This window comes from Strix uralensis, chromosome 17 (assembly GCF_047716275.1).
Source record: "Strix uralensis isolate ZFMK-TIS-50842 chromosome 17, bStrUra1, whole genome shotgun sequence".
Classification (NCBI taxonomy): Eukaryota; Metazoa; Chordata; class Aves; order Strigiformes; family Strigidae; genus Strix; species Strix uralensis.
The window spans coordinates 1,745,109-1,771,479 of record NC_133988.1 but is presented as its reverse complement, the minus strand read 5'-3'; the positions used below and the strand labels follow the sequence as shown (position 1 = coordinate 1,771,479).

The following is a 26,371-nucleotide window of genomic DNA, read 5'->3' as shown; positions in this document are numbered from 1 at the left end:
CTTGCACAGACACAGAACGTGTATTAATTGATTTTAAATTGTCTACCCATTAATGCACACACAAAACAAGGGGGTTGTCAGCAGCCACTGCCACCAAGGGAACCCTCCTACAATGAGCTGTTCTTGAAAACTGTATTAGCAGGAAAAAAAAAATAAATCCAAATTAAACATCAGTGCTTTAAGATGGCAGCCTGTAATTGTAGGGAGAAAAAACCCATCATTTCACCCATCTGTACCCCTGTACGTGTGATCCAGCCAGACTGATAAACAAACCATCCCGTGGACAGCTCACAAAACCCCGTTTCATGGAGCACAGGGAGACAGCCGCTTGCTGGTTTTCCACGGGAGTATCTTTATCCAAATTAGCTTAAAAAAGCAAAATTCATATTTTCTGGGACTCATGGAAGTGGTCTAATCAGCCTAGCTGGACTGCATGGAAATCTATCTAATTACAGTGCCTCAGGGAAGTATGTAGGTCAGTGGTGTAACGGCCGGTGCTGGGCTCCGGGAACCCGGCAGGGTTTAGGGCCACGGGGCAGGAGCAGCCCCAGCACACGTGCTCCCGGGCTGGGCTAAGAGGGTTACTGTGATCTGGGGATGATAATCCCCCCTGGACAGCGTGGGAGTGGGCAGACAGCGCTCAGGGATGGCCGGGCCTCGCCCGCAGCGCTGCCGGACTGCGAGGGCTGGCACAGGAGGAGGATGTCGGAGGCCTGGGGACGCAGGATCGCTGCTGTCGCCCCCGCAACCGGGCTGTGGGAGCTCCCGCAGGGATCGCGGGGGCGTGGGGGCCGCAGGTGCATCCCAAACTGTTTCAGAGATAATCACAGAAAACGCTGAAATAAGCAGGCACTGACCCACTCACATACCTGAGCCCTGTCCGTGCTGGAGGGAGGGAAAGGGGAGCCCTGAGCACTGGGAGAGGGTGGTGAGCTGGTGCTCAGGAGAGGGCAGCTCAGTGTCCTAATTAAATCATTTCCCAGCCTTGTGTTTCTAAATTATCCCTCCCCCCACCCCAGCTCCGAAAGCAGCACAGCCAAGCTGCAGGGCCCGTGTAAGGCTGGCGGTAAGTAATCCTCTCGTTATCCCCTGCCATCCTCCCCTCCTCCCGCTGCACATACAGCTGGAGGATGAGGATGAGGTAAGCACCGCGCTCCAGCCCCGACATATCTGCTCGTATCTGCTCCTTCTGCCGGCTGCAGGGCAAGAAAAGATGGCACAAAGCCCGGGTGCTGTTGTCCCTTCGTCCCCCCACGGTCGGGCCAGCAGTCGGTGAGCTGAGCACAGGGTACCCAAAGCATTCCCAGGGGCGGTTGTGTTCGTGTCTCAGCAGTCCCTGCAGCCAGGCTGCGCTGGGGCCGCAGCTCCTCCCGGTCTCACCACGCAGCGCAGATGTTTTCTAACGAGTTGTACGAGCGTAGGCATGAATGATGCAGTCCCATCCCAGCAGCAGAGGCTCCTTTCCGACAGCAGATGGGCCAGTCTCCAACCACGCAGCCACAAAAGTAAGGAGAATAAATCTTCACCACGTGCACAGGAGACAAGGCAAGAAGCAACGGGCTTAAACTGTCATGAGGGAGATTTAGGCAAGAGACTAGAAAAACTTCCTCGCGGTGATGACAGCTTTGCCTGAGAGGTTATGAAATGTCCATCAGATGCTGTCAGGAGTGGGCTGCGGTGAGCTGCTCCTCCTCCGGAGCACAGACAGCTGGTTTCTCATGATCCCACCTGCCAGGGCTTCCCTCACTAGACTGGAAGCACTTCAGGGCAGCACCAAACACCATGGACCCCGATCCTTGCTGGGACAAGAGCCAGGGCACTTTTGTGCACGGCAGCACACTCAATATTGTAAAGGAGATGAAAGCGTTCACAAAAAACTTCTCTCCTGCGCTGGGGAGAAGCTAAGAGTTGTGTTGCAGACTCCTCTGCCCCAGCTCTGCCTCCAAATGATGCTTATTAGCAGCTACTGTAGCTAAAACTTTTGTGATCACCTCTGTAACTTACACCAGAAGAGTTTCAGGTGGAATTAGGCAGCAAGCTTCCCTGAAGCGTTAATGCTCATTTTCCAGAAGCAATCAGGCAGCTGGAGAAGTCCCAGAGCACTGCAGAAAAAACAAGCTGGCTGATCTCTCAAAAAGGTGAAGGGGTGCGAGGAAATTCAAGGCCTCAAAAGGACACTGATCAAAATGAGAGCTGCCAAGAATTAAGGAAAAAATATCATTAGTGGCAATTAATATGATTTGTGTAACCTCTGTGCTTTACTGGGGAGAGGAGCTTGGAAAGAGGCAGCAGTGCTGTTGTACCTTCCACAAGGCACCCACCTGCTACCTGGCAGTTTTGTAAAGAAACCAGAAAAGAACAATATTGAAATAACACTCAGACACACAAAAAACGGCTCAGTACTGGAAATGACATCGTGAACAGGGACTCAACAAATCTTCTGGTGAGTTATTCCCCGATTAGCTCCCAGGCTGAAAGAGAACACGACTGAGTGTGGAGGAAAGAGGAACAGTGATACCAGCTGGGGAGATGGCCAGGTAAATTGGGAATAACTGGTACTTCAGTAGAACAGAAATACAGCTCTCGGTATAACTCTCCACGTGTTAATTCCTCATAACCTTTTGTAGCAGCTGCCAAAGCACAGCAAATCCCTACAGCTTCACACACAAAACCTCCCGTGGGCCAGCTCTGGCTGTCTGTTCCCCCTTCTCCCTGCAGCCCTCCTGAAGGGCAAATCCTGCCTGCACAATCCTGCCTGCACAATCCTGCCTGCACAATCCTGCCAGCTCACGGACCAGGCAAGTTTTCCACAGCCACCTCCTGCTCTCATCAAACCCGCAGGAGAACTGAATACTCAACATATATACCCCAGTTACAGCACCCCATAAACCACTGCTGGCTCACCGGGTACTCCCAGCTGGTCTATTGATAGATTTATTGAGCTTAAAACCACCCAGCTCGGACTCCAGTGACTAATGAATGGATATGTGTCACGGCAGGGGCGAGTGGACCTTCTCTAGTTACACCAGCTGGTGAATAAGGATGGACTTGGTGTGTAAGAATTTTTTACCCACTTTATTTTTTAATACGATTTGAATTTGCATCTCTTCTTTGGAGAGCACGGGAAGGGCTAGGGGCAAAAGACATAACAGAAACAATAAATGGTGACTAAATTTTTTTAAATATAGATTTAAAATACAGATTTAAATCAAGCCCCATAACAGCTTCTGTATTCAATACACAAACTTTTCACCTAGAGATGGAGGGGGAGTCAGGATGGTTCTGAAATTTCTAGAAACAACCCAGATTTACAGACCTTACAACATGCAAGAGGCCTCTCCAAATGGTGTGAACAGACACGTGTGACTCCAAGGCTCAGACATCATTTATTAGATACATGACTGTAAAATGATTTGCACATTTATAGGACAAACTCCATTATGTAAATCATAGCTGCATAGAGTTATTTTCAAATAAAGAGGCAAAACCTCATCTTCTAAGAACTAAGTGCAATTTCACTGGTAGGCACATTTATTAGGTAAATGAAATGCAAAAGTGAGCAAGGGGCTTATAATGCTTCTGTTCCAGGGAAAAAGCTTAAGGCAAGACACAGGGCACCAGCCAGCTACTCTGGAAGGAGACTGGCAGAAGCTGTCTTGAATTTTGGCCCCCGCCTTCGCAAGCTGCCTTCTCAGAGGGGTGTCACCACCGCCTTACAGGAGAGCACTGCCTGGATGTCCCCAGACCTCGTCAGCTGGTGTGTCAGTGGCAGAGGGAAGCAAAGCCAGTGCACACCAACATGCCAGGGGACAGACTAGGCTCGCCTAGCTGGAGCCACGGATAAAGCCGAGACTGGCACGTGCTTTACAAACGATGTCTGCCAACCTCCAGGGAATGAAAGGCAATTCTTTGTGTACGGCCACAACGTGGTTAAGGCAGCACTGCAACACCGCTGGGGTTTGCTGCCCTGACTGTGGGGCGGAGCTGCCTGCACCTCCAGCCCAAGCCAGGCAGCCAGAGCCCCTTGCGTGACCAACCTCAGCCCCTCTCCCAAACTGTGAGAAACTGCTGCATGAAACCACTTCTCTACAGACACCAGGAGAGGCAGAGTTAAGCCAGGCTGCTTAGAGCACAGACAAGATTCCTGCTCCTCAAGGAGCTCACAATTCCTCCCCCTCCCTGAATCCCAGTGCCCAGGGGGTCCCAGAGAGTGTAGCAAGGATCATAATACCAGGATCACAGAAAACATCCCAGGGAGGGGAAGAGTTACAGCCCACGTGCTGTTGTCATTCCTGAACTACCACGGAGTGCCTGTCCTATTTCCAGGCAACTTGTAGCATCCATCCTGTATAACACTGACAAAATCAAGGGCATACATCCAGGAAATAACACCAGTCATGACCCAGCACAGGGGCTCTACTCTGGCTCCATGTAAATCTAAGGAACTGTGGTAGGAAGCAGCTGAAAATGAGTCACCAGTGCATCTGACAGGCAGTTCAGCAAAGGCAACCCCGGCTGTGTAACAGAACGAGCCTAAGGCATTTGTTCACAGCACATCTCCTGGTAGGACTTTGCTTCCTACATAAGTGCACTCTCGGGCTGCACAGACCCCACTGCAGCGGGCGATGGAACCAAGCACCAGCAGCAGCTGCAGCACATGATGCTCCACCAGACAAATGTCCCTACACACAAAGACGATGATTAACAAGGAGCCCCTGGACTCTCCTCCATAAGGATGCTCTTGCATGTGCTGGAAGAGACTCAGAGCTGGTCATAGCAGAAATCTTAAAGTGAAAAGACAGAATTTCCAAGTGCCAGCAGCGATGAAGTAGCCAGTACTTGCACAGATCCTGCCCTGGCACGGTCTTGGGTCACAGACTTGGTGCGTGGTACTGGGGTGTTAGGCAGAGGTGCCAAAGCAGCAGCCCCAGAGAGACTCATGTTAATTCTGAGAGTTACCCACCACTTTGGGCTGAGTCAAAAGCTCAGCTTTCAACTGACTTTTCCTCTCCAACTTCACATTTCCACCATATCTGAGAAGAAGATTCGGGAAAAGTATTTTCACAGCACCACACAGCTCTGCAAGTTCTTTGTTCACGGGGATGTCCTAGAGGGGAAAATCACTGCATGTAAGCAAGCATGTGGTATGATTTACCCTCCTTCAGAAAACAGATACTGCAATATATCCTGTACTTTCTTAACCCAAACACGGAATTCTGACACAAGGTTGTGAGATCCAGGGCTGTTAGACAACACCACCACGTTACAGGTGACACAGCACAGAGATCATACAGGTGACAGCACAGAGATCACAGGAGGATATTGGTTTTTATGCAAGTTCCTCACTGCACTACCAAAAGACAGTGAGCTAAAGTGGATAAAGGTGGAAAGCAAGCAAACAAATAAAAAAAAAAAAACAGAGAGAAAGTCAGCACAATGCCAGGATGGATAGTAAGCTCAGAAGAATGGTCTACAGGAATAGAGGTTGAAACAGCTGAAGAGGGGGAGGTACAAGGGACAGGCACTGAATGACAGAGGAAGGCTCAACATTTCAGGGATCATGAGGTGGTAGGGCAGACATCTGGACTGTTCATAGCAAAGGGTTGTGAAGGACAAGATCCACTTGATTAAATGCTGGTGACTGCAGGGCAAGTCTTTCCTCCGAGCTCACCATCACGGTCTCCCTACGCAGTCCCCAGTGACACAGTCAGCAGAGCTGAGGTGCAAGTCTCCTCATCCTAACACGGACGTCTGCACTTTGGTGTGTTAATTTTGCCTTAAATACCATTGATTAAACCTCCATCTATGAACAGATCTTGTGTCATCACTTCAGACATAGTCACCTACATTGGATATGAGTTAGGCAAGACAAATGCCTCCTCAATAAACAACTGAGTAACTGACTTCACTTTTTAGAAATTAAAAGCAGTTGCTAACTAACTCATCCTAAGGGCATTAAGTGGCTACTGGCCTGAGACAGAGCCTCTGTTCCAGAAGCGATGCTCTTTGGCAGGGTGTATGAGAGGCCTTGTGCTGAGACCTACCTGGTGACAGAGGGCTGCCTTCTCAGATCTGGCACCGTTCACAAATGGGCTGGATGTTGAAGTGGAAGCTCTTGTGTCATAGAAGTGCCATTTAGCTTCATTGGAAATGGGACAGAAATCCTTTCAAAATTATTTGCACTGTCAGAGCAGAGAGCTCAAGATTCCCAGGGAATTTCTGAATTCACAGGCAGCCAGATTCCTCCCAGTGCCCAGCACCTTTGCACTGAGGGCTGAGTCCTGCTTCTTCCATACCCTGCTGCTGCCCAGTGCCTCAGCAAGGCCCAGTTTGGGGCATTCACACACCTCGGTGCTGCTGCAAACACACAGCGTGGGGCCCGGGCACCCACAGGTGTGTCCGTGTTTTCAAGTGGGGGCCATCCCCCCATATACAGTCCTCACTGGGCAGCAATGACGACAGAGGCAGAATCCCTCTGGCAGCCCTTCGGCAGCCATACACCACACATTCAATCTTTCCCTTCCCTTCCCTCTTCTTGCTGGTGTAACACTTACTGGCAAGTCAAGGATCTCAACACCAGTGCCAGAATTTGTTTGTAGAGCTTTGAGGACCCCACGGCAGCCTTCGCTCTGCATAGGATTTCTGGTCATCTGCAGCCAGAAAATAAACAACAGGAGGGGATGTGACAGGTTGGGAGGTTTTTTTTTTGTATGATCCTTGGCAGTACCAGTGGTCCCCAGTGGGTGAGATACCAGCGGGGTTTACTTCAAGTGCCAGTAACAGTGGGCCAAGGGCTCTCAAGCAGCCAGCCCAGTGCCACCCACCATGCCAAGCTGGACACTACTGCTGCAGAAATAGGCTGGCAGGCTCACAGCAATCTCTGTTCGCCAAGGAAAGTGCTGGATACAAGCCCTCTGTCTTCACGAGAGCATACTGCAACCAGGGAAGCATGGGAGGAGACAGGCTGGGGCAAGCAGCTCCCGGATTTTGCTGTGGATTTGTTCTAAGGGGCTCCATCCAGCACATACATGCACCAGTGATATTTAAATATGCGTAAGAGGTTCCAGTACCTTCCTAGGAAAGTTACTCACATTAAGTCTTTTCAGAGTCTTGTTTTCTTTCAGGCCAGCTGCAATGTGCAGAGCTCCTTCCACCAAAATACGGTTGCTGCTAAAAACAGATAAAAGGCATGCTTCACATGCTGAGCTGCAGGTTTTCCATACCCACATCACTCAGACAAAGGATATGCAACCTCCTGCTTCACCCAGCACTGAAAACATGTTCTATCCAGAGAGAATTTAGAGCAGCTCCTTCCAACTAAACACTTGTATTTGGGAGGTTGGAAGTGGTGAGGAGTTGCCAAACCCCACAGGCTGACGGAGACAAGGCTGACATGGCTCCACGGCCCCGGCAGTGAGGCTGACCCTGCATTTCCAACAGGGACAGACACAAACGCATGCGAGATACACACATGGTCAGCCACACAGACAGAAACACTCAACATTCACACCTCGTCCCTCTCTTTTCCCATACTTGTTCCTCCCCACACCAACTGGTTTCCTACCCTCACCTTTCGTTTCTCCCCTAAACGTCCCCCAACAGGCCTTCTGCCGTTCCCAGATGCTTTTCCCCTGCATCCCATAACATATTCCACAGCCCCTCAGAAGTGACCCCAAGTGTAAGGAGAGGAATTGGGATTTGGGATGAGACCAGCAGCACTAATATTTTGTAACACTCTCTGCCTTACACACATCCTGCACTCTGCAGGTAGATCCAAATGGCTGCTGCGGGCTTTGCCCACCACTGCAAAATGGGGGCAGGACCAGAGTCCGACTCACCTAACATTGAGCTCTTCCAACACGGTGTTGGCTTTAAGAGCCTCCCCCAAGGCAGCTGCTCCACTGTTGCCAAAGCCATTGTAGGAAACATCCAGCACTTTGAGGAATATGTTTGCCTGTGGTGTGACATAAACACACAACTGAAAATCTCCCTGTCCCTTGATTCAACCTTGGAGAAATATCCTGCCTGTGCACTACCATCCCTTCTACTGTCCAAAAAGCAGTTGGGGCCTTGCTCCCCTAGTCCGTGGATGGCACATGTGATTTGTATTACACAAGAGGTGAGATCAAATTACTTTACTGGTCCACTTCAGCCTAAGAGGCTGGAAGAACTGTTTGGTATTTTAATGAGAGACTTCTTTCTTTTAGTAGAGTAAAAGCTGTATATAGACTACAAAACAATTCTGTATTGGTTTATGAAGCAGAAGTGAAATGAAACAATTCAAAACATTCATTATCATCATTTTGACTCTAAAATGGGAAAGAACTAGAAACAGAGAAATTAAAACATATGCATGTATCAATGGACAATGGATTTTACTCTCTTAGTTCCAAGGTCTGTATGACCCCAGATTATAGATGGCTGTTGGACAAGCAAGGGCACAAGTCAAACAGCACGTCATGGCATTCACGCTCATTTAAGCAGATAAAGCTTCATGTGTGTTCTCAGAATTTAAAAACAGGAGTAAAAACATTTCCTACCGCCAAGCCTTTGGCCAAGGCAGCTGCCCCTTGGCTATGGAAATGGTTCCAGTTGATTTTAAGTTCCTTTAATCCAATGTTTTCTGCTATTGCTGTTCCAAGAATTTCACCTAAGAAAAAATACATGAAGCCAAACAGTTTAAGAGTTAAAAGGATTGAGTTAAAAGGAAGCTTGGGTTAGTTTAGGTATTTCTCTGCAACTGTCTGTATTACCTCTAGGCAGGCAATTAAAACTACAACATATTATTTTCTTTTATACATTGTTTACCATAAACACAAAGCAGAAGCTGCGGGACATTAAAGCAACAAAACATATGTGTTCTCTGACCACAGGTTGCAAAAGCAGTGAAGAGGGAGAGAAAATCCGATCACCGTATCCCAAAGCCAGGGTCTGCTGCTCATGCGTGGAGATCTGACTGCACAGGCTCATTCTTCAGCCCGCTGCGAGTCTGAAAGCTGACACCAAGCAGCCAGGTAGCTTCCCACAGTCTCTCACCCTTCCCCAGCTCTGGCCCCCAGCCAGCTGAAGCCTGCTGGTCTGTTCTGCTGGCACAGCAGCCAGCTCTGCTCTCTCCTTAAGCCCTCCCAGAGTTCCTGTGCCATTATAAAATCTGAATAGGTTCCTCAGCAAGTGTTCTGTGAGTTTCCAACGAGGCAGGAAAGAAATGAGGTTGTCAACCAGCAAAGAAGGAAGCCATTGCTATGCTTGAAGACCAGAAGACCGGGGAGAGCTGTTTGCCTGTAAAGGCAGCAGGAGGTGAGCAGGAGGATGTAAGGTGGAGAGAAAAGCAGCCACTGCAGCCTTCGAAAGCAGAAACAAGGGAAAAAGCATAACTGAACTGTGAAGGAACGAGGTGAATGGCTGGTGTGTTCCTGGTGGCCAGAAGAGATGAGGATTATGGTTGTTGCCTCTCTTCTGAGCCAGAAAAGCCTACTGAAGACATGGATATTCAAGAAGGAGGCTGTAGCAGGAGAGATTAAGGGTTGTAAAGCAGTGGATGGAGAGAAGAAGGTGAATTTTTCATGAAAGACACAATCCGGGGAGAATGTGGATCTGACAGACGGCATGCCATGTGGCACAGGAGAGAAAAAATTCAGTATCTCCCTTTTTGAGTGTGTACCCATCAGACAGGGCTGGAAGTAGAGGGATTTGGAGCACAGTTGTAGGGTGAGACTGGGAGCAGGGAGAAGATTTGTGAATCTTCATCCTGGAGATAGTAGCAGAACACATGGCTGGGGTTGCCCAAGGACAGCCACAGATGGAGAAGATGAAGTAAGGTACAAAAAGGAGATGAGCATAAAGGCTGAAAAGTCAGGGACTAGCAATGACATCATGAGGAGTGTTCTGTAGAAGTGGACAGTCAGGAAGAAAGGATGGGGGACCTCAGGCCAGCACAAGTGAGACTGGTAAAACCAGTACAGACAAAGGCCCAGAGAGCAATAACTGGGTTTCATCACATCACACAGCATCCCAGGAGCAGTGACAAGGATGTAATGTTTAAATAACAGCGTGCTTAAAAATCAGGAGTCAAAGATGCATTAACAAGGTTGAGACCAACAAGAAAAGAAATAGCCAAAGTCACTAGCAAAGGAAGTCCCCAAACCAGAAGCTGTCAAAGGTGGCAGAGTATCAGGGAAGCACAACTGTCTGCTTGTTCCACTCTCACACCCTCCCCTTGGCACCTGCAATCACCTCTCAGTGACAAGGAGCTAGACAGAAGGGCTGTTGGCAAACTCCATTCTGCTGGGGTTTTTCTGCTCTTATTAAGCATTTTACACACCTGTGAAAGCTGAAATAATGATCGAGAAAAAAAGCAAATGATAATTTAGTGAAAGAAAGACCATCAGAACTTGGGAACTAGGAAGAATGAGGAAAGAAACAGAAGAGGTAAAGCTTGCAATGCTGTAAGAAAGGGCAGAGAATGAAGACGAATGAATGATGACAGCTTGACACTTGGTTTTGTCTACAAAAAGCCAAAAATACTTTTCAGGAAACTAAAAATATTAACCAACCCTGCTCCCCAAAGTTCTGAAGCAGGCAAGCAACTCATTAAGCTGCATTGCTAAACTGCCACAGCACCCCTCTGTGCAAGTGGCACAGACAGCACTTTACCTGCTTTGTCACCAAACATGTTGTAACTCAGATCCAGAATTTCCACTTTGCTGTTTGCTGTGATGGCATCCGCTAAATACTTTGCTGCATGATCGTCAAATTCATTTCCTGAGAGCTGGAGGAACACAATTGTAGTATTTTCTAGAAGCATAGCAGAAAAGGCCTTAGCTCCTTCAACACCTAATTTGTTGTCAGATAAATCAACAGCTGGGGAAAGAAAAAGACATTATCAGCTCATCAAATCGTATCCGATGCCAGGGAGGCACCTGACCTCTACGCTGCAATGGCAGAAGCAGTGCTGGACTCAGAGAATAAGAATACTGAACCTGGTCTAACACAGTATTTTAGTAGGAACAACAAAACTTCATTTTTGAATTCACAGCCTGTCCCTGAGATAGGATTATTCAAGTTTTGCCACATGAATATGGGACATGAGACAAAAGTGCTCCCTGTCCATCTGTGCTTCCCACTCCAGGTGCAACCTACACTCAGCAAAGTTATAGCAGGTTTCTTGGCTCCTCATCACGGCTGGAAAAAAAGTGTAGGCTGGGAGAGACAGCGAAGCTAAATGTAACACGAATGGATGTGAAGACAGACACCGAGACCCAAATACGAAAGCACGAACTTCTCTGCTCACCTACATACGGGACAAACTTTCCTAGCACAGAGTAACAGAACCTTAAACCTCTAATACTGAATCCAACCACAAAAATAAGGAAATCCCATGTTAACAGGGGTTTCTCAGCACACAACCTGTCCCCTTCATCCATGATGACTCCCTGACAAAGCAGATCAGGGTTGCCTTAGTTATATGAGTTGTGTTATCAGTTGTCTAAACTGACCTTTGTGAATAAAATACATCCTTCAGTGCAGCAACCAGCAGGACTTATAGTGAAGTTCTGCCTGTATCGTACAGGGGCCTGGAGAGTCAGACACTGAAACAGGAGGTTAATGCAAGTGCTGGAAAATGTGACACAGAGATACAACAGGGCTCCACACAGATCCATGCTGGGTCTCCGCTCTGCGCTCTTCGCACAGAAGCACAGCACAGGGACTCCTAGACTGCCTCTGCATGTAACAATCCCAGGTTTGGGTGGGCTTGTTAGTGCTTCTGGGTACGTGCTGGCACGACCAGCTGTATCCCACCAAACTGCCTTCACTGCTCCTCAGCTCTGCAGAGCCAGCGCAGGACCCTGCCACGTGTAACCCACCACCCAGATAAGCTGTCCACGTGTAACTGGGAGTTGCTACTTGAATTATGAAAGGCAGGGATACCAACCCTGGAAAAGCAGGGACTAATACCATGATCTCTAGACACAACACTGCCCGAGACTGAAATTCAGGAAGTGCTGCTCTGCTTCTGCTCCCCATATCTGTAGTATCTGTAGTCTCTACAGAGGTACTAGACACATGAAATGTCCCTGGGAAGAGCAGATGTCCTGGGAAGAGCTGCTGGAACAGAGGATGATGGGCTTCTCTTCCCCCTGTCCCTACTTAGAAGCCCTGTTTTCTTAGATGCCAATCATGCAAATTCAACTTACAAAGGTTAACCTTTTCTGCTGGCTTTGGCTGAGATAGAGTTAATCTTATGCACAGTAGCTAGTTTGGGGCTATGTTCTAGATTTGAGCTGAAAACAGTGTTGGTAACACAGGGATGTTTTCGTTACTGCTCAGCGGTGCTTACGCAGCGTCAAGGCCTCTTCTGCTCCTCACACCGCCCCACCAGCGAGGAGGCTGCGGGGGCACAAGAAGCCGGGAGGGAACACGGCTGGATGGCTGACCCCAACCGACCCAAGGGATGTCACGCTCTTTATGCTGGCTTCCAGCAGCTTCACAGGAATAACAGCACTGGGCTGACTCCAGTTAGTGGCATCCTAACTTCATAAAAGTAAATGCTAAGAAAACAGATGGAGAAAGGTGATGAAGCAGCACAGTTTTAAACACTCACCGTTCAAACAGCACCCCAGTTCTGGTACCCTTTTCACACACACAGAGTCACTATAGCATCAGGATTGGTTACATCCACAAAGAAGCCAACACAATTTCCTCCTCTACAACAACTGTCTACCAGAGAACGGCAGATGGGAGAATACAAACCTGAAATGTAGCAGTTTTCTTTCAGCATCTCTGCAATCGCAGCTGCCCCTTCTCCCTGCAGCCAGTTGTCACTCAGGTCTAACGTGAGGATAGAGGTATTGACCATCAAGGAAAGAGCTAAAGCCTTGGCACCCTGCAACAAAAAAAAACCCTAAACTGGGTCATTTACAGTTTCACCGGGTTCACAAAGCTCTTGTGAATGTTTCTGTTTCAGCTTCCCTCAGTCTGGCAGGACACGGGGATTTCACAAAGCCATCAGCAGAATCGTGCAAAAAGATTCCCCTTCCAAAATCATTTAAAACTAGACTGAATATGATTTAAGATATTTCTTTTCATTTGTTATAAAAGAATTAATTTCGCCTTCCATAAAAATGATGGAAAATCCTTCTGCTGTCAATATTCACAACACAGAGGAAAAGGAAAAGGTCCCAGCCCACAGTGCCTGACGATGTCTCTTTGGACATCACTTCTAGCTGCCAGTCTGAGTACAGCCATAGTAAGCACCCCTTTAGTTTACTTATGGCTGCTCTGAATCCTGACCTCAACATTTAAAAAGCCTATATCGTGCCAGTATCCTGATCTGTCAGTGGGAATTCTTAATTTCAAAAATATTTACAATTAAACAGACGTATGGCAATGACCTTGTGATTACTCCACAGATACTGCAAAATCAAACTATTTTCTCCAGCCTTGGATATCAGACATAGGAAAATGAACTGGAAAGGACCTCAGAGAACTATTCCAGATAAAATAACAGAACAAAAAGGTTTATCACCAAAAATTAGTATGAAAGGCTGCACCCTTTTCATGGTCCAAACTACACATTTCCAAAATGTCACACCCACAGAAAGCAGCTTTCATGGGTGGGACTACCTGACACGAACCAATGTGTGAATGTGCAAACGGTTTATAATTTCCTCCTAAAAATATTAATTTAAAAAATGTGAAGTACCCCAGGGGAGACAATACACTCTCAGGTAGAATTCTCAACCCAAGGGGGGACACTTCATCCTCCCTACTCCCCTCCTGCATCTGGGGAAAGAGTCAACGCCCGTTCCTAGGCCCTGCAAAACAACCTGCTGACAAATCCCCACCTCGTGGCATAACGCCGGCCCCTAACTGCTATCTGAGCCGCTGGCAAGGCGGGGAGAAAAGGGTCCTTGACACGTTCTTGACATAAAACTTGGGTTGCTCCGATATCCAGAGGCGTTACAACAGCGTTTTCATTAGTGGGAGAGACAAAACTGACAGTCCCTAGGCTGGGGTGTTTGCACTGGTTTCTGTGGAGGGACCACAGCTAGGCATGCGGGCAGGGTGACGGAGGGGACAGCCCCCCCGACGCCCCAGAGCCCCGCAGCAGGTGTCCCTCAGGCGGGGTGATGGTGCCGCCGTCCCTCACCCGCGGGCCCAGGCCACGGTGCCGCAGGCTGAGCGCGGGGCCCGGCGTGCACCGCAGGAGGCTGGAGGCCGGGGTCACGCCGCAGGCCCGGCACGCAGCCAGGTACCGGCTCTCTCCCGCCGGGCCGCCGGCGTCCTCCTCGCCTGCGGGGAAAGAGCGTTGGGGAGAGTTTAACCGAGCGCTCCCCGAAGCCCCACAGCCCGCCGCCGTGTTGCCCTTCCTACACCGCCACAGCGGGGGCGCGGCCTAGGCCCGGGCCCAGGCCAGGCCGCTGCCTCCCAGAACCGGCGGGACAAACCCGGCGTCCCCTGGACCCACCCCGGGGACACCGGGCCGGAGCCAGCCCCAGCCGGTGGAGGCCCCTCACGCCGCACCCGAGCTCCCCCTGTCCGCGCTGCTCCCGCCGCCTCCCGCTGCTGCCGCCGCCATCGCCGGCCCGGGCCCGCCGCGCTTGTTGCCATGGCGACAGGGCGGAAGGTGAGGGGGTGTGGCTTGGCGGCGTAGCGCGACTGCTAGGGGCGTGGGGGGCGTGGCCTGGCCACGAGGGGGCGTGGTCTGGCAATGTGTTGCTATTGTGAGGGGGCGTGGATATGGGCGTGGCCTGGTCACAAGGGGGCGTGTCCTGGCGGTGAGGGGCGTGGCGGCGCTGCGGCGGGAAGCGCGGGCAGGGCCGGGGCCCGCAGTCCCCCGCCGGCCGCCATGACGGGTGGGGCGCCGGGCCGGCTGTGCGGCGGGCTGCTCGACTACAAGACGGTGAAGTTCGCGCTGACGCGGAATCGGCGGGTCGGGCTGCTGCACCGCCTGCTCCAGCTCGGCGTGCTGGGCTACCTGCTCGGGTAGGGCGGTCCCCTCCCGCCGCGGCGAGCCGGCCGCCTGTAGGGCCACGGCCCTCCCGGAGGCGGTGAGGGCGGTCGGGGGTCCCCTCAGCGCGCCTCGCCCCCGCCCCTCCGCAGGTGGGTGCTGCTAGTGCGGAAGGGCTACCAGGACACCGACCCTGCCCCCCGCGCCGCCGTCGTCACCAAGCTGAAGGGGGCGGCGGTCGCCGAGGTGGGGGGCGCGGGCCGGCGGCTGTGGGACGCGGCGGACTACGCCCGGCCCCCTCAGGTACGGCCGGGCCCCGCGCTGTTGGCGCCTCAGCCGCCCCGGGGGGAGGGAGGTGGTTGGCAAAAGCTGTGGTAAAACCCTGTGGGAAAGGAAAGGCGAGGTTAGCATTGTAAGTTACAAAGCCAAAAACAAAAAGAAAATTTGTTGTTTGTTCTGCTGCTGAGGAGTGTGACGGTGTAAATCCCCTGTTGAAGGTGCCTTCTTGCTTCCTAGGGAGAAAATGTGCTTTTTCTGGTGACCAATTTCATCGCTACAGCAAAGCAAGCTCAGGGCACCTGTCCTGAGGTAAGTGAGCTGTGCTGTTCTTAGGCCAGCACTGCGCTGGGCTTAGATTTATAAAGTGCTGCTCTGTAACGGTACAGGAGCTCAGCAGAACCCAGTGCAAGACCAGATAGAAGGGAAAAATGGAGTTTTATTCCAGACAAAGCTGATTCCCCTTGTTCTCATTGCTTTATAGACCTTACTCGCTCATTTGCACTTGCTCTACCCTACCTGCATGAACTAAGATGTGTATCCAAGCAGTCTGGCCAGAATCTTTTCTGGTGACCGGAAGGACAAGGGACGCAGTCTGCTGGGGCCTCACCAGCTTTCTGGTCTTCTTGAGGGGTGGTGACGCTGTTTGCTCTTTACAGGCTTTCCGCTGCCTTTGGACAAGGCTGAGCTGTGTTGCCCCATTGCTATTCCATCTCTGCAGTGCAGCTGGCATCAGCACTGCCATCCCCAGCTAATACCTCTGTGACCTGTGTTCCTTCTTGAGCCTCACACATCCTTGGTTTCTTGACTTGCTGCTCCATTCTCTTACCTCTGTTCTGCCATTTTTCCTGATGCTGTTACACACACTCCATGGAACTTGTGTCACATTTCCTTCATAGCTCTCTGCTGCAGGACTACTATCCTCTCCATCTTAGTGTCCTATTTTTAGGAGGAACGGAGCACAAGGTTGTTTCCTAGTCAGCCAACACTTAGTGGTATATGTTCTCTGGGAGAAATCTTCCCTTTAAGGCTGGATTCAGGCCAGCTTCTCAACTGAACTCTCCAAGGCTGGACCCTGCTTGGCAGACAGGAGCAAATGTCTTTTAAGCTAAGTCACTGCTGGCAGCTTGTTCCTGAGCCAAGCACTGTTTGTCCTAATGGTCCCTTCGGCTTTTTCTGTGGCCTGCTGTGCCATGCCCAGCCTGATCCTGCTTCCCAGCCTGCCCTGTGCTGCAGGCTGCCGGGCTGCGCTGCTCTCCAAACACAGCCCGAAAGCTGCAGGAGAGGAGGCGCAAGCCCTGTTTTGGGTTGGGGAAAATGGTACTAATGATTCCTCTTTAAAATGTTGAGAACTCCTGAAGTACTGATAGCTGCAGGAACATCCCTAGGGGAAGACATGTGCAGTAGAGCATTTCAGGGCTCTCTCACAGGCAGTCATGGGCATCTCTGAATGCTTATTTTTGCAGTGTGCAAGCCAAGGATACAGAGAGAGCAGAGCATTTCATCCCATTACAGTGCTGTGGTGTGTCTGGGTGCCTGTCACAGCCCTCACCCCCTGCTACTCTCCAGTAGTTTCTCAGTTCCTGGCTTTGGGGCTGTGGCTGGCATTTATGTTTGGGAAGCTTTGAAGATTTAGCAGTGACAGATTTTGACTTTGCAGGAAGTTCTGAATATTCTTGATTACCAAAGTATTCTGTGCTGACATACCAGGGAAAAGTCTGTCTGGGGCCAGAGGCAGCACCTGAGCACAGGACGGGTTGTTTTAGCGGCTGATGTCTGTGTTGAGCTCAGTTCTGTGGCTAAGCTGTGACTTCTCTCTGAGGGAGACCTTTCGGTGTTGATCTCAAATACTTTGCGTGGTTGGAAACCCTCTGCCTCTGTTCGCAAGGTGCTCTGAAGGTTAATGAAGGTGATCAAAATAGACTTAGAGCCAAAGGCATTAGTCAGACAGTGCATCCGCTCTGTCCGGGTGCAAGTCTGGGGCAAAGGGACCATTTCACTTAAATCATGGTCTCTAACACATCCAGCTGTGCACAGCTCTTACCAGTCCAGATGCTGCTGGTGGATGTGCACATGAGTGGCACTGGTCACAGCCCTGAGCAACGCAGGACCGTGTCTGAAGGGGATGAGGGGCAGGTGTTAGATTTTGGGAGAAGCATCATCCTTTTTTGCTCACATGTGATGCTACTGGTGGTTTGCTCTCCAAGAAGGTGCACTTTGCTTCCTGGCCCCTGGTACATGGCTGCATAGCTGTTGAGGGCTGGGAATCAGCAATTGTTTCTAATAAGATTAAGAATAAAATCATTCTCTACCCACGTATTTGTGACTACAAAAAATAAATATAAACCTTTCAGCCATGAGGTTCCTAGTGTTTATGTACAGATCTCTGCTGTCAACACAAGCACCTCTTTGTTGCCCCTGTCTGAAATCACCCCTGTCCCAGGAACACAAATGCTACGAACTCCAAGCAGTGTCTGATCTCTGCTGTGAGCACCTCGGGGCATGTCTTCTAAAAACGTGTAGTAGTTCACCTGCTTGTCAAGAAACCTGTTCTAAATGCTGGTGTGCTCATATTCCTGTCCCAAAACTGCAGTTCTTGGTTAGGTTCCTAGAAAAATTTGTTACTCCTAATTTTGTCAAGCTTTTAGACCCTTACACAAGCAAGATGCAGCAATGGTGTAGAGAGCTTTAGGAGCACAGGTCCAGGGCTGCACAAGGGCTTTTAACTGAGTCTAGATCTCTTTGCTTTTCTCACAATGCACTTGTGGCACATGTAACCTGGTTTGGATCATGTCTGTTGAGAATGCCAGCACTGACAGATTTTTTCAAGGCTTATTTCCACTAAAAGGTGGTAGGGGAGGTTGAAAACTTCTTGGCCAGGTTTTAGGTTTTCTGGAATGCCATCACAGACTTCAATACCTGAATTTTTCCCAGGCTTTGTAGCTTGCATGCCCTGAACACCCAGAAGTGTCTGTCTGCCAAGTGGCACTTGTCATGTGTCTTGTTACCTGGACTTGGGAAGGGACTGATACACTCATCCACAAATACCTGTTGTCTGGGTCCTTCTGGAGGCTGAATCCTTGACATCTGATTTGATCCAGGACATTGAAGTGCTCTCATAAGTGCTTATTACAGCATTGCAGGTGGGTGCTGCAAGCTGTGAGAGGGCCATCAGTGGGGGTGAGGGCATGAATCCAGTAGCCACCCTTCTCCAGCAGTTGGGCATGGCTCCCTCGTCCCTCTGGTAGTCCTGTGGGCTTGCCCTTAGACACCCCACCTTGCTCCCAGGCCTCATCCTCCCTGGCTTCATCTGGCCTGATATTCGCTGTGGATCACACGTTTCCCTGCACGGCTGCCCTCGCACCCTGTGACAAGTGGTGGTCCCACTCCAGCTGCTGGCACTCAGACCCCTGTACACAAGGCACATAGGGGATAAAGCCCCTTGCCCAGGAAAATAGAAATGGAGTTTAGTCTGAAGCTGTAACAGACTGTGCCCATGGGGCGCAGGGCGTGGATGGGCAATCGTACTGACCAGCCAGCTCTGTACATGCAACCAGTCCTTTGCATCCTTTTATCCCTCTATTTTCCAATGTTTGTTCCTTCTCAGATCACCTAGATCCCTCCTTTTCCATGCCTTCTCTTCTTCCCCTAAACATTCCATCCCCTGAACGTCCTGCGTAATCTCAAAACACTGTTCTCCTGCATCCCATAATGATTCCCATACCCCTAGGCAGTGACACCCGCCTTCAGCCTAAAGGTGCTTCAGAGAGCTGCTCCTCTTGGCTCATTACGGTGGGTTTCACACCTGGAGCAAGGGGCTGAGCCTGTCCTGGGACAGCCCTGGGAGGGCCTGGACAGACCCTGCCTTCTTCTGACTCCATAACTGGGGGTTCCCCACCTGCCTTTGGGGCTCTGTGCCCCCCTAGCCTTGGGCAGGGGGGTTTGTGATGGCCTGGTGACTCCTGAGATTAGCTCAGGGGGAAGGTGTTACTCGTGTCCCCCACCTGCCTGGGTCTCTCTGTTTGAATAGGAGCTTTTTGCTGCTCCTGGCAATCAGGTGGGTCCAGAATGAGGGTGAAGCTTTCTGTGTCTCTTGTAAAATTTGTTTTATGCTGTATTTAGGGTCTCTTCAGCTCTTTCCTGGGGGAATTGTGGTGGTGCTTTACAAGGTGCTTAATGGGAACTGCCATTAAGGCCCTCCTGAACCCAGCTGTGCTTGTTCCAGTCCCAGCCAAAAGGTCTGAGCTAGCTTCTGAGGCTTCTTCTGCCTCCGAGGCAGAGTAGGCGAGCGCCCCAGGGAGCGTGGAGACAGGCGAGAAGGATTGTCCTCAGAGGTGCCTCTCTCCTCGCTGGCTGGAGGCTGCCCAGGGTCTGGACGTGGTGGAGGTCTTCTGTAAGCGTTTAGGAGGTGCTTGGAGAAACAGAAGCAGCGGCGCAGAAATGTGGGTGAGTGACCGTGTGGCCTCGGGCAGCTGGGCAGCGCAGTGACAGCGCTTCTCTCCGTCTCTCTCAGAGCCCCTCTGTTCTCGATGCGACGTGCACGGAAGATGCAGACTGTCCCGTGGGAAACTCAGTGGTTCATGGCAACGGTACTGGGTGTTTTGCTAAAAAACCAAAATCATTTAATTCCTCGTGTTTGGTAGCGAGCAGATCTGCAAAGGTGCCTGATTGCCTGAGTTCAGTGCTTTTTGTAGGTGTGTGTGGAAGTGTTCTCCAGCCATTTATTCTTGACAAAACCTTACGGTGACCTGTCACGGCTGGGCGCGCAGGTGCTGCGGGCACAAGGCGCTGTCACAGCAAGTACAGGGGTGCTTTGTTTCTGATGTTGGTTGCTGGAATTGAAACCAGTGTGCCATGTGATTGACAGGTTTTCCTTTTGTAATAAAACCTGGCTCTTACTTCATGCTGATTAATATCAGCAGCCCGTGTGAGTTCAGCTGGAAAAGAATATTTCAGCTCTAGGAGGTCATTTGCCAAAGCTTTGTGTGTGGGATTGCCCCAGCTTGCTGTGTTCCCACCCTGGGAGTAGGTGGCTCCAGCAGCCACGGGGCAGGAGGGGCTGCGCTGGACAGACCAGGCACTGACAGCAGCAAGCAGCTTCTTGTCTTTGTAAAACAGCTCCTGTCATTTAGTCTCGAGGGAAGGTTTCACAAGGAAGTTGCTGTGTGGGGAAAACACTGAGGATGATCCCAGGGTTTTCTTTGTGGTTCAGGTTTTAAGAAGGCCAGAACAAGCTTGTGGCCAGGGCACTATCCCAGTAAGAGAGCTGCAGAGAAGACATCTCAAAAAGGAACAGTAAATGATATACATTGTCTTATTTCTAGGGATAAAAACTGGGAAGTGTGTGATGTTCAACAACACCCATTCCACCTGTGAGATCTATGGCTGGTGTCCTGTGGAGAACAACACCCTGCCCAGGTAAGGCACAGGGTGAGGGGACAGCAGGCATTGAGAGCCTTGGTTCCTTCCCTCTGTGCTTTGTGTAACCAGGGGCCTGATGATACTCGCCCAAGGGCCAGCCAGGCTTGGGAAGATCTTTGACATTGATCTACCGATCAGTTAAGCCCACAGAACTTCAACCAGGAGCGTTTCTTGAGACTGTCCATTGTAGCCAAAGTCCCGGGATTGTGGAAGAGACTGCAGAGCGAGGGGAATGGGGATGTGCCTTGGCCGCTGTGCAAAATTTGAGTTCGTTGGTGGTTGTTTTCCAGGAAACCTCTTCTGGCTGAGGCGGAGAATTTCACTCTTTTTATAAAAAATACTGTCCACTTCACCAAATTTAACTTCTCCAAGTAAGTATGACACTCCTCCAGGTGGACTGTGCGTGCAGCCTAGTCCAGCCTCTGCGCTGAGCTTGCCTGCCTAGGGGCTGAGCAGCCAAGGTGTCCAAGAAGCCATGTGCCATCCAGGACAGGTGGTAGCCCAGGTAGTTACAGCTCAGGATGGTGCGTTCAGGAGAACGGTGGTTGCTTCAGCAGCACCTGTTTGCAGATACAAGAGCAATGGGGTGGGGAGTCCTCAGAGAGAGGGACTGGTGTTCCTCTGCCTGGCTGGAGCACCACAGTCAGCCAGGCAAGGCCAGTCATCCCCAGGGTCTCAGTTTACCCCATGTATTTTTGCATTTTAGTCCCTGCAAAATGCTTTCACAGAGGCCCAGTAAAGGGCTGCACTGGCCTCGCAGCCCCAGGCATGCTGACTGTGCTGCCCTATTCTGGCAGGAGGCTTGGCCTGAGGCAGCTGAACTGCCCCTGCTATCACCGCTAGAGCACTGACTCAAGCTCACAGCGGTAGGAGGTGGGTGCTGGGGAAGAAAGAAGCACAAAGGCAGAGGTGGAGGAGAGGAGCTGGGAGGGGAAGGACCATGGCAGGTGCTGTAAAGGGTGATAACTCTATGTGTGATTCCTCCAGGCTGGTTTCCCTCCACCCTCTCTCCAACTGAGGCTTTAGGAGAGGCAGCGACTGTCTCCCCCCCCCAGAGCAGGAGCATCAGTGGTCCTGCTCCAGCGGGAGGGTCCCCTTTTCAGTCCTGCAGCAGGGCTTCCTGACCTCCCACACCCCACTCCACCCATGATGGCTCCCCTTCTCTCTCTGTCTCCTGTCTCAGGTGCAATACTTTGCAAACCAATGACCCCACCTATTTCAAGAGCTGCACATACGATCCATTCTTCAACCCTTCCTGTCCTGTCTTCCGTGTCCGTGACATGGTGGAGGCAGCTGGAGAGACCTTTGGAGACCTTGCACTGCTGGTACTTGTTTTTTTAAAAGTATGGAAGATGACTAAATTCCCGAGGATGTGGACAAGGGGTGGGGGACAGGATGACCCCTGAAATGCTAAGGGAATGTGTGATCCGTGAATGTCTGCACAGGAAAGAACTTGGCAAATCTGATCCTGTGCTTCTCCTGGAATAAAATGTGTTACACAGGGGGGGAGCATTGGAGTTCGCATCGAGTGGGACTGTGACCTGGATCACCCTGCTGCCCAGTGCCAGCCACAGTACTCCTTCAGCCTGCAGGACAGGAGGTACAATTTTAGGTGAGGATGCTGGGACAGTGGCCACGTGGGCCTGTGGGTTCAGCACATGGCAATTGTTTGAGATCTCAGTTTTCCTGATCGATGTTCTGAAAGGAGCAGCAGGGACAAGGGGATGTGGTAACTCAGCACAGGCTCTGTCAGTACCAGGGTGCCGTGGCAGTTCCCACACCTTGTAGCTCTGCTCTGTTTGGAGCTGTGCAAGGCATTACCTGCCTGAGGGCAGGGACCTGGGGCTGCCCGCACCTGTGCTGACCCTGCACTGGACGCACTGGGAGCTGTGTGCTCCCAGTGACCCTGGGCTGGGTGCTGGGTGGGCACTGATGCCCCACTGCTGATGCCAGTCACGAGTCATGGTAGCACGTGCCTCACCCACACCCCAGCCGGCTGGAGGACACGAGGTGCGTGCAGGCACACGGTAGCCCCAGCAGTTGTAGGGTGCTGGCAGCCCTCTTCCCTCATGGCCTGCACAGAGCTGCCGTGGCTTTCTGACCCACATCCAATGTCTCCTGCAGAACTGCCTCCTACTACTGGGACTCGCAGCGGCGGCTCTTCCGGAACCTGCTGAAACTCTACGGCATCCGCTTCGACATCTCCGTGCACGGCCAGGTACTGTCTCCCCTGCAGACCCTGCGTGCACAGCCCTGGCAGCCTTGTCACCGGGGCTGACTCCTCTCCCTGCTCCCTAGCTTCCTGCTGGCATCGCTTCTCCCCACCCCGCTGAGCTCTTCACCTCTTTCCAGAGTTTTCCAAGCAGAGCAGGAAAAAGTGGTCTCTCCCATTTGAAGAGAAAGGTCTTGTAACGCCCTGAGCAGGGAGGGTTCCCTCGCTGGGATCTGCCATGGGTGTTGTGACATGCTGGGCCCCGTAGGCAAGGTGAGCTTGTCTGGGCAGAGGGCCTGTGGGCATCCCCGAGGGTCTTGTGGTGGGAACACTCTGGCAAAGATCAACCTGGACTTCTCTGAACATAGACAATTAATCCCTTCTTGATTACTGTACCCTTGGGGAGAAAAGGCATGAGCATGATTATGGCTGATGCTACTCTGTGCAGCATCACTGACAAACTCAGTACTTAACTGTGCAAGATGGAGCCTGTGCTGAGAGGATTTGCTGCCCTGTGAGATGTCCGCAGCTGGTCTGTCATGCTTAGCAGTGGCCTTTTCACCTGAAGAGCTTCTGGGTAGTGAGACCAGGCCCGGGAGGTGTGTGGAGCAGGAAAGAATAGCCAGGAGAGAGACAGGAACCCGAAAAATCTTTCCTCAGAGATACCAGACTCATTTGAGCAGAGGGACACTGTTTGCTGGGATGTAGTTCTGTGGGTGGCAGCTGCTGGGGTCCTGCAGCAAGAGGAGGCTCTTGCTGTGCCCACAGTAACCGCTGCTGCCACTGAGTCACAAGCTGCCTCAATCCCTTCAGCAGCCAGCAGGGTTTTCAGTCAAGGCAAAAGCAGTCAGGTTCCTACAGCTGGGCACGGAAAAATGACCCCAGTTTCCTCCAGCACCTCCTTGGCTTTAAGCATGCTGGCCAGCGGGGCTTGTCCCACAGCCCTCTCACCGCTGTCTACCCACTGTTTCTCACCAGGCCGGGAAGTTCAGCATAATTCCTGCTGCCGTGAGCTTCGGCACCGGCATCGCGTTCTTTGGTGCCGTGAGTACTCCAGATACGCTCTTTTCCTCCCATTTGTGGGTTGGGATTCAGCACTTGTCGTTTCCCTGGCCCGCCTGCCTGGGTGCAAGGCTTCCTGGGTGTCTGCCAGGGAGGGGAGAACGTCTGGCAGGGTGTTAGCTCCCGTTTTGCTGTTTGCACTCGTTAGCGGCAATGACACTGCCAGACTGTGGATCCTGAGCACTGTTGGGGCACACCTCGTGGAGGCCGGGTGTTGTGTTGGCCCCGGGAAGGCGCATCGCTGGGCTGTTGCTGGCCAGGCTGCTCAGCTGTCTCAGCCAGCAGCAGAGCACGCTTCCTCTCTGTGCTTCTCCCCTGACTCTAAAGGCAGCCGGTGTCTGGCTCCAGCAGGGATGTGGCATTGCCGTCATCGAGATGAGGCAGCCCCTTGTAGAGCACTTCTGTGGCTCTTCCCTTCCAGCAGAGTAACGGGCAGCCTGGGCTCCCCCTCCTGCCCCCTCTTTCCTCCCAGACGTGCTCATACCAGTCCCTTCCGCGGCTGCGGCAGCGGCCCCGCGCTGGACCGGCCCTCACCCTGCACCCCTATGTTGCAGCCAGCTGATCCTGCGCAGCTAACGGCAGCAGCCTGGCTCAAACAGGACCTGGCTGGGTGGCCTAGGCTGGAGGCTGGTTGGGCTCGTGGCCCCCAGCTCTGGCCAGGTGCTGGAGTCTGGCCCGCTGCAGGGCTTGGTGGGAGCCGGGGCAGAGGGCTGGCGCTGCTGCGGGAGCTTTCGGTGCTGACTGCCCTGCTGCCTTTTTGTCTCCAGGCCACGGTGGTCTGTGACCTGGTTCTGCTCTACCTGGATGCGAAGGCTGACTTCTACTGGAAGGAGAAGTTCGAGGAGGTAAGGATGGGGCCGCTTTGGAGAGATGAGGTTGGAGTGAAGCTTTGCAGGCAGATTTAATTATTTTCTGTCCCTTGGTTAAAACTCAGTTCAACCAAATCTGAGAAAACCCCAGTGGAGCGGTTCTTAGTCTTCAACTCTTGGGCTTGGTGGCTGGTCTGAGCTGAACCTGACAGAGATTAAACTCTTACAAGGTTAATGACAACAGGCAGCAGCGTGGAGGAGAGGGACCCAACTGGTGCCCAGGCTGGAGGGAAAGCTGTACCACAGTCTCAGCTTCTGTTAGACAGCAGGGAGTCCCTGAGGGGGCCTTACTAGAAACCTGACCCAGCTCCATGTGTATTCACCCTCCTCCAAACTGAATGTGGCTCCACTCCTAGTGGAGAGGGGGCAGCTCTTCAGCGTGTGCCCTGCTGCCGTGTCAGCTCAGTGACAGGTTTTCCTGCTGTGGGTGATTCTGGCTTTGGCGCTGCCCAGCCCTGGTGAATCGGGCAGTTGCAGGGTGTGGGCTGGGAGATCCCTGCAGAGCAGGAGAGCTGCCAGCCCCAGCTTGGGTCGGCTTTGGCTTTATCTGGCCAAGTCTTAGAAACCTGAGGACAGAGATCCCCTAGCTCCCAGTGAGCTGCACCCTCCTACTGGGGGGGAGAAAGTTGTTCCTAAGGCCTGATCTCAAATCACAGGCAGGGTGGGGGTCTCCAACAATGAATCTGGTCGCATGGGACCGAGCAGAGCAGTGCAGGACTGCCCACCTGGGCTGTGCCCTTGTCTCTAGTAAACTGAGATGCCCCCCGTTCATTTTGCAGGCAAAACCCCCTAAAGGTAAGACCGAGGCTGCAGCTTAGGGCGGTGGGGAATGCTCCGCCACGAGCACCCTTCCCTGCGGAGCAGCCTCCGGGTAGATGCAGTGGGGGCACGGCCGGAGCCCAGGTGGAGGTGGCCCAGTTCTCCTGGCCTGAGTGTGCGCTGCTGGGGTTGGGATCTGCCTTTCCTGGAGAAATATTTGCATCGGCAGAAGTTCTTGGCTCGTGGAGCACCAGGCTGTGCAGCTCCCAGCGCCGGGGAGCAGAGCCCTGCTGCAGGAGCTCCACCTCGCTGGGGAGCGGCTGGCCCGCGCTCCGCACCAGAGCCTGAAAGCACTTTGCGCTCACTCACGTTCCAGGTGGCTGTGGGCTTCGATTTCCCGTGAAAAACAGGGATGTGACACAATAAAGCTGTTCAGAAAGTGGGAGGTGGCTCTGCTCTGTCTGCAGCCCTGGGGCTGCTGCGAAGGTCGGGTGGTGCCGCTGGCGCCTCGCAGCACCCTGCACCCTTCAGCTGGGGGGGCCTCAGGAGCCGCCCGCATCCTCCGGGGCTCCCCTGGGAGCAGCAGGGCTGTGCTCTGCCCCCTCCTCCACTTGGGCTGTGCTCGGGGAGGGTTTAAGAGCTGATCTTAAGGCAGCAGCCCTGGGCTGGTGCTTGCTGGGGGGTGCAGTGCCGCCTGCGCCCCCGGGTCCTGCCCTCTGCCCGGGCTGATGCTCGGTGAGGACAAGCGCAGCCCTGGGCTGAGCCTGGGTGTTTGGGAGGTGCTGAACCCTGCTCCGGGCTCGGTCAGCCTGGCCCAGGGCT

The 26,371-nt window shown here is 52.2% G+C and overlaps 2 protein-coding genes across 6 annotated transcripts; one reads left to right on the top strand and one right to left on the bottom strand.

Annotated features, from left to right (window-relative positions):
* Positions 1 to 512: 512 nt before the first annotated feature.
* LRRC74B (leucine rich repeat containing 74B) lies at positions 513 to 14,601 on the bottom strand. 5 transcript variants are annotated; one of them, XM_074887633.1, is made up of 11 exons: positions 14,524 to 14,601; positions 14,150 to 14,292; positions 12,751 to 12,883; positions 10,654 to 10,860; positions 8,541 to 8,650; positions 7,839 to 7,954; positions 7,092 to 7,170; positions 6,555 to 6,650; positions 6,045 to 6,164; positions 4,964 to 5,107; positions 513 to 2,193 (listed from the first exon to the last, which is right to left on the bottom strand). In XM_074887633.1, the coding sequence occupies exons 1-11, from the start codon at positions 14,576 to 14,578 to the stop codon at positions 2,182 to 2,184; spliced, it is 1,215 nt and encodes a 404-aa protein (XP_074743734.1). In that variant the 5' UTR covers positions 14,579 to 14,601; the 3' UTR covers positions 513 to 2,181. The 5 variants fall into 5 exon arrangements, with proteins under 5 accessions (XP_074743734.1, XP_074743739.1, XP_074743735.1 ...); XM_074887634.1 differs by lacking the exons at positions 513 to 2,193; positions 6,045 to 6,164 and adding an exon at positions 3,164 to 4,784; XM_074887637.1 differs by lacking the exon at positions 513 to 2,193 and having other exon boundaries at positions 4,980 to 5,107; positions 6,045 to 6,139.
* A 202-nt stretch (positions 14,602 to 14,803) lies between these two features.
* Positions 14,804 to 25,992, top strand: P2RX6 (purinergic receptor P2X 6). The gene is made up of 12 exons (XM_074887639.1): positions 14,804 to 14,985; positions 15,103 to 15,253; positions 15,467 to 15,538; positions 19,740 to 19,815; positions 20,551 to 20,644; positions 20,938 to 21,018; positions 21,831 to 21,972; positions 22,150 to 22,259; positions 22,772 to 22,865; positions 23,838 to 23,903; positions 24,689 to 24,766; positions 25,570 to 25,992. The coding sequence occupies exons 1-12, from the start codon at positions 14,849 to 14,851 to the stop codon at positions 25,606 to 25,608; spliced, it is 1,140 nt and encodes a 379-aa protein (XP_074743740.1). The 5' UTR covers positions 14,804 to 14,848; the 3' UTR covers positions 25,609 to 25,992.
* Positions 25,993 to 26,371: the final 379 nt, after the last annotated feature.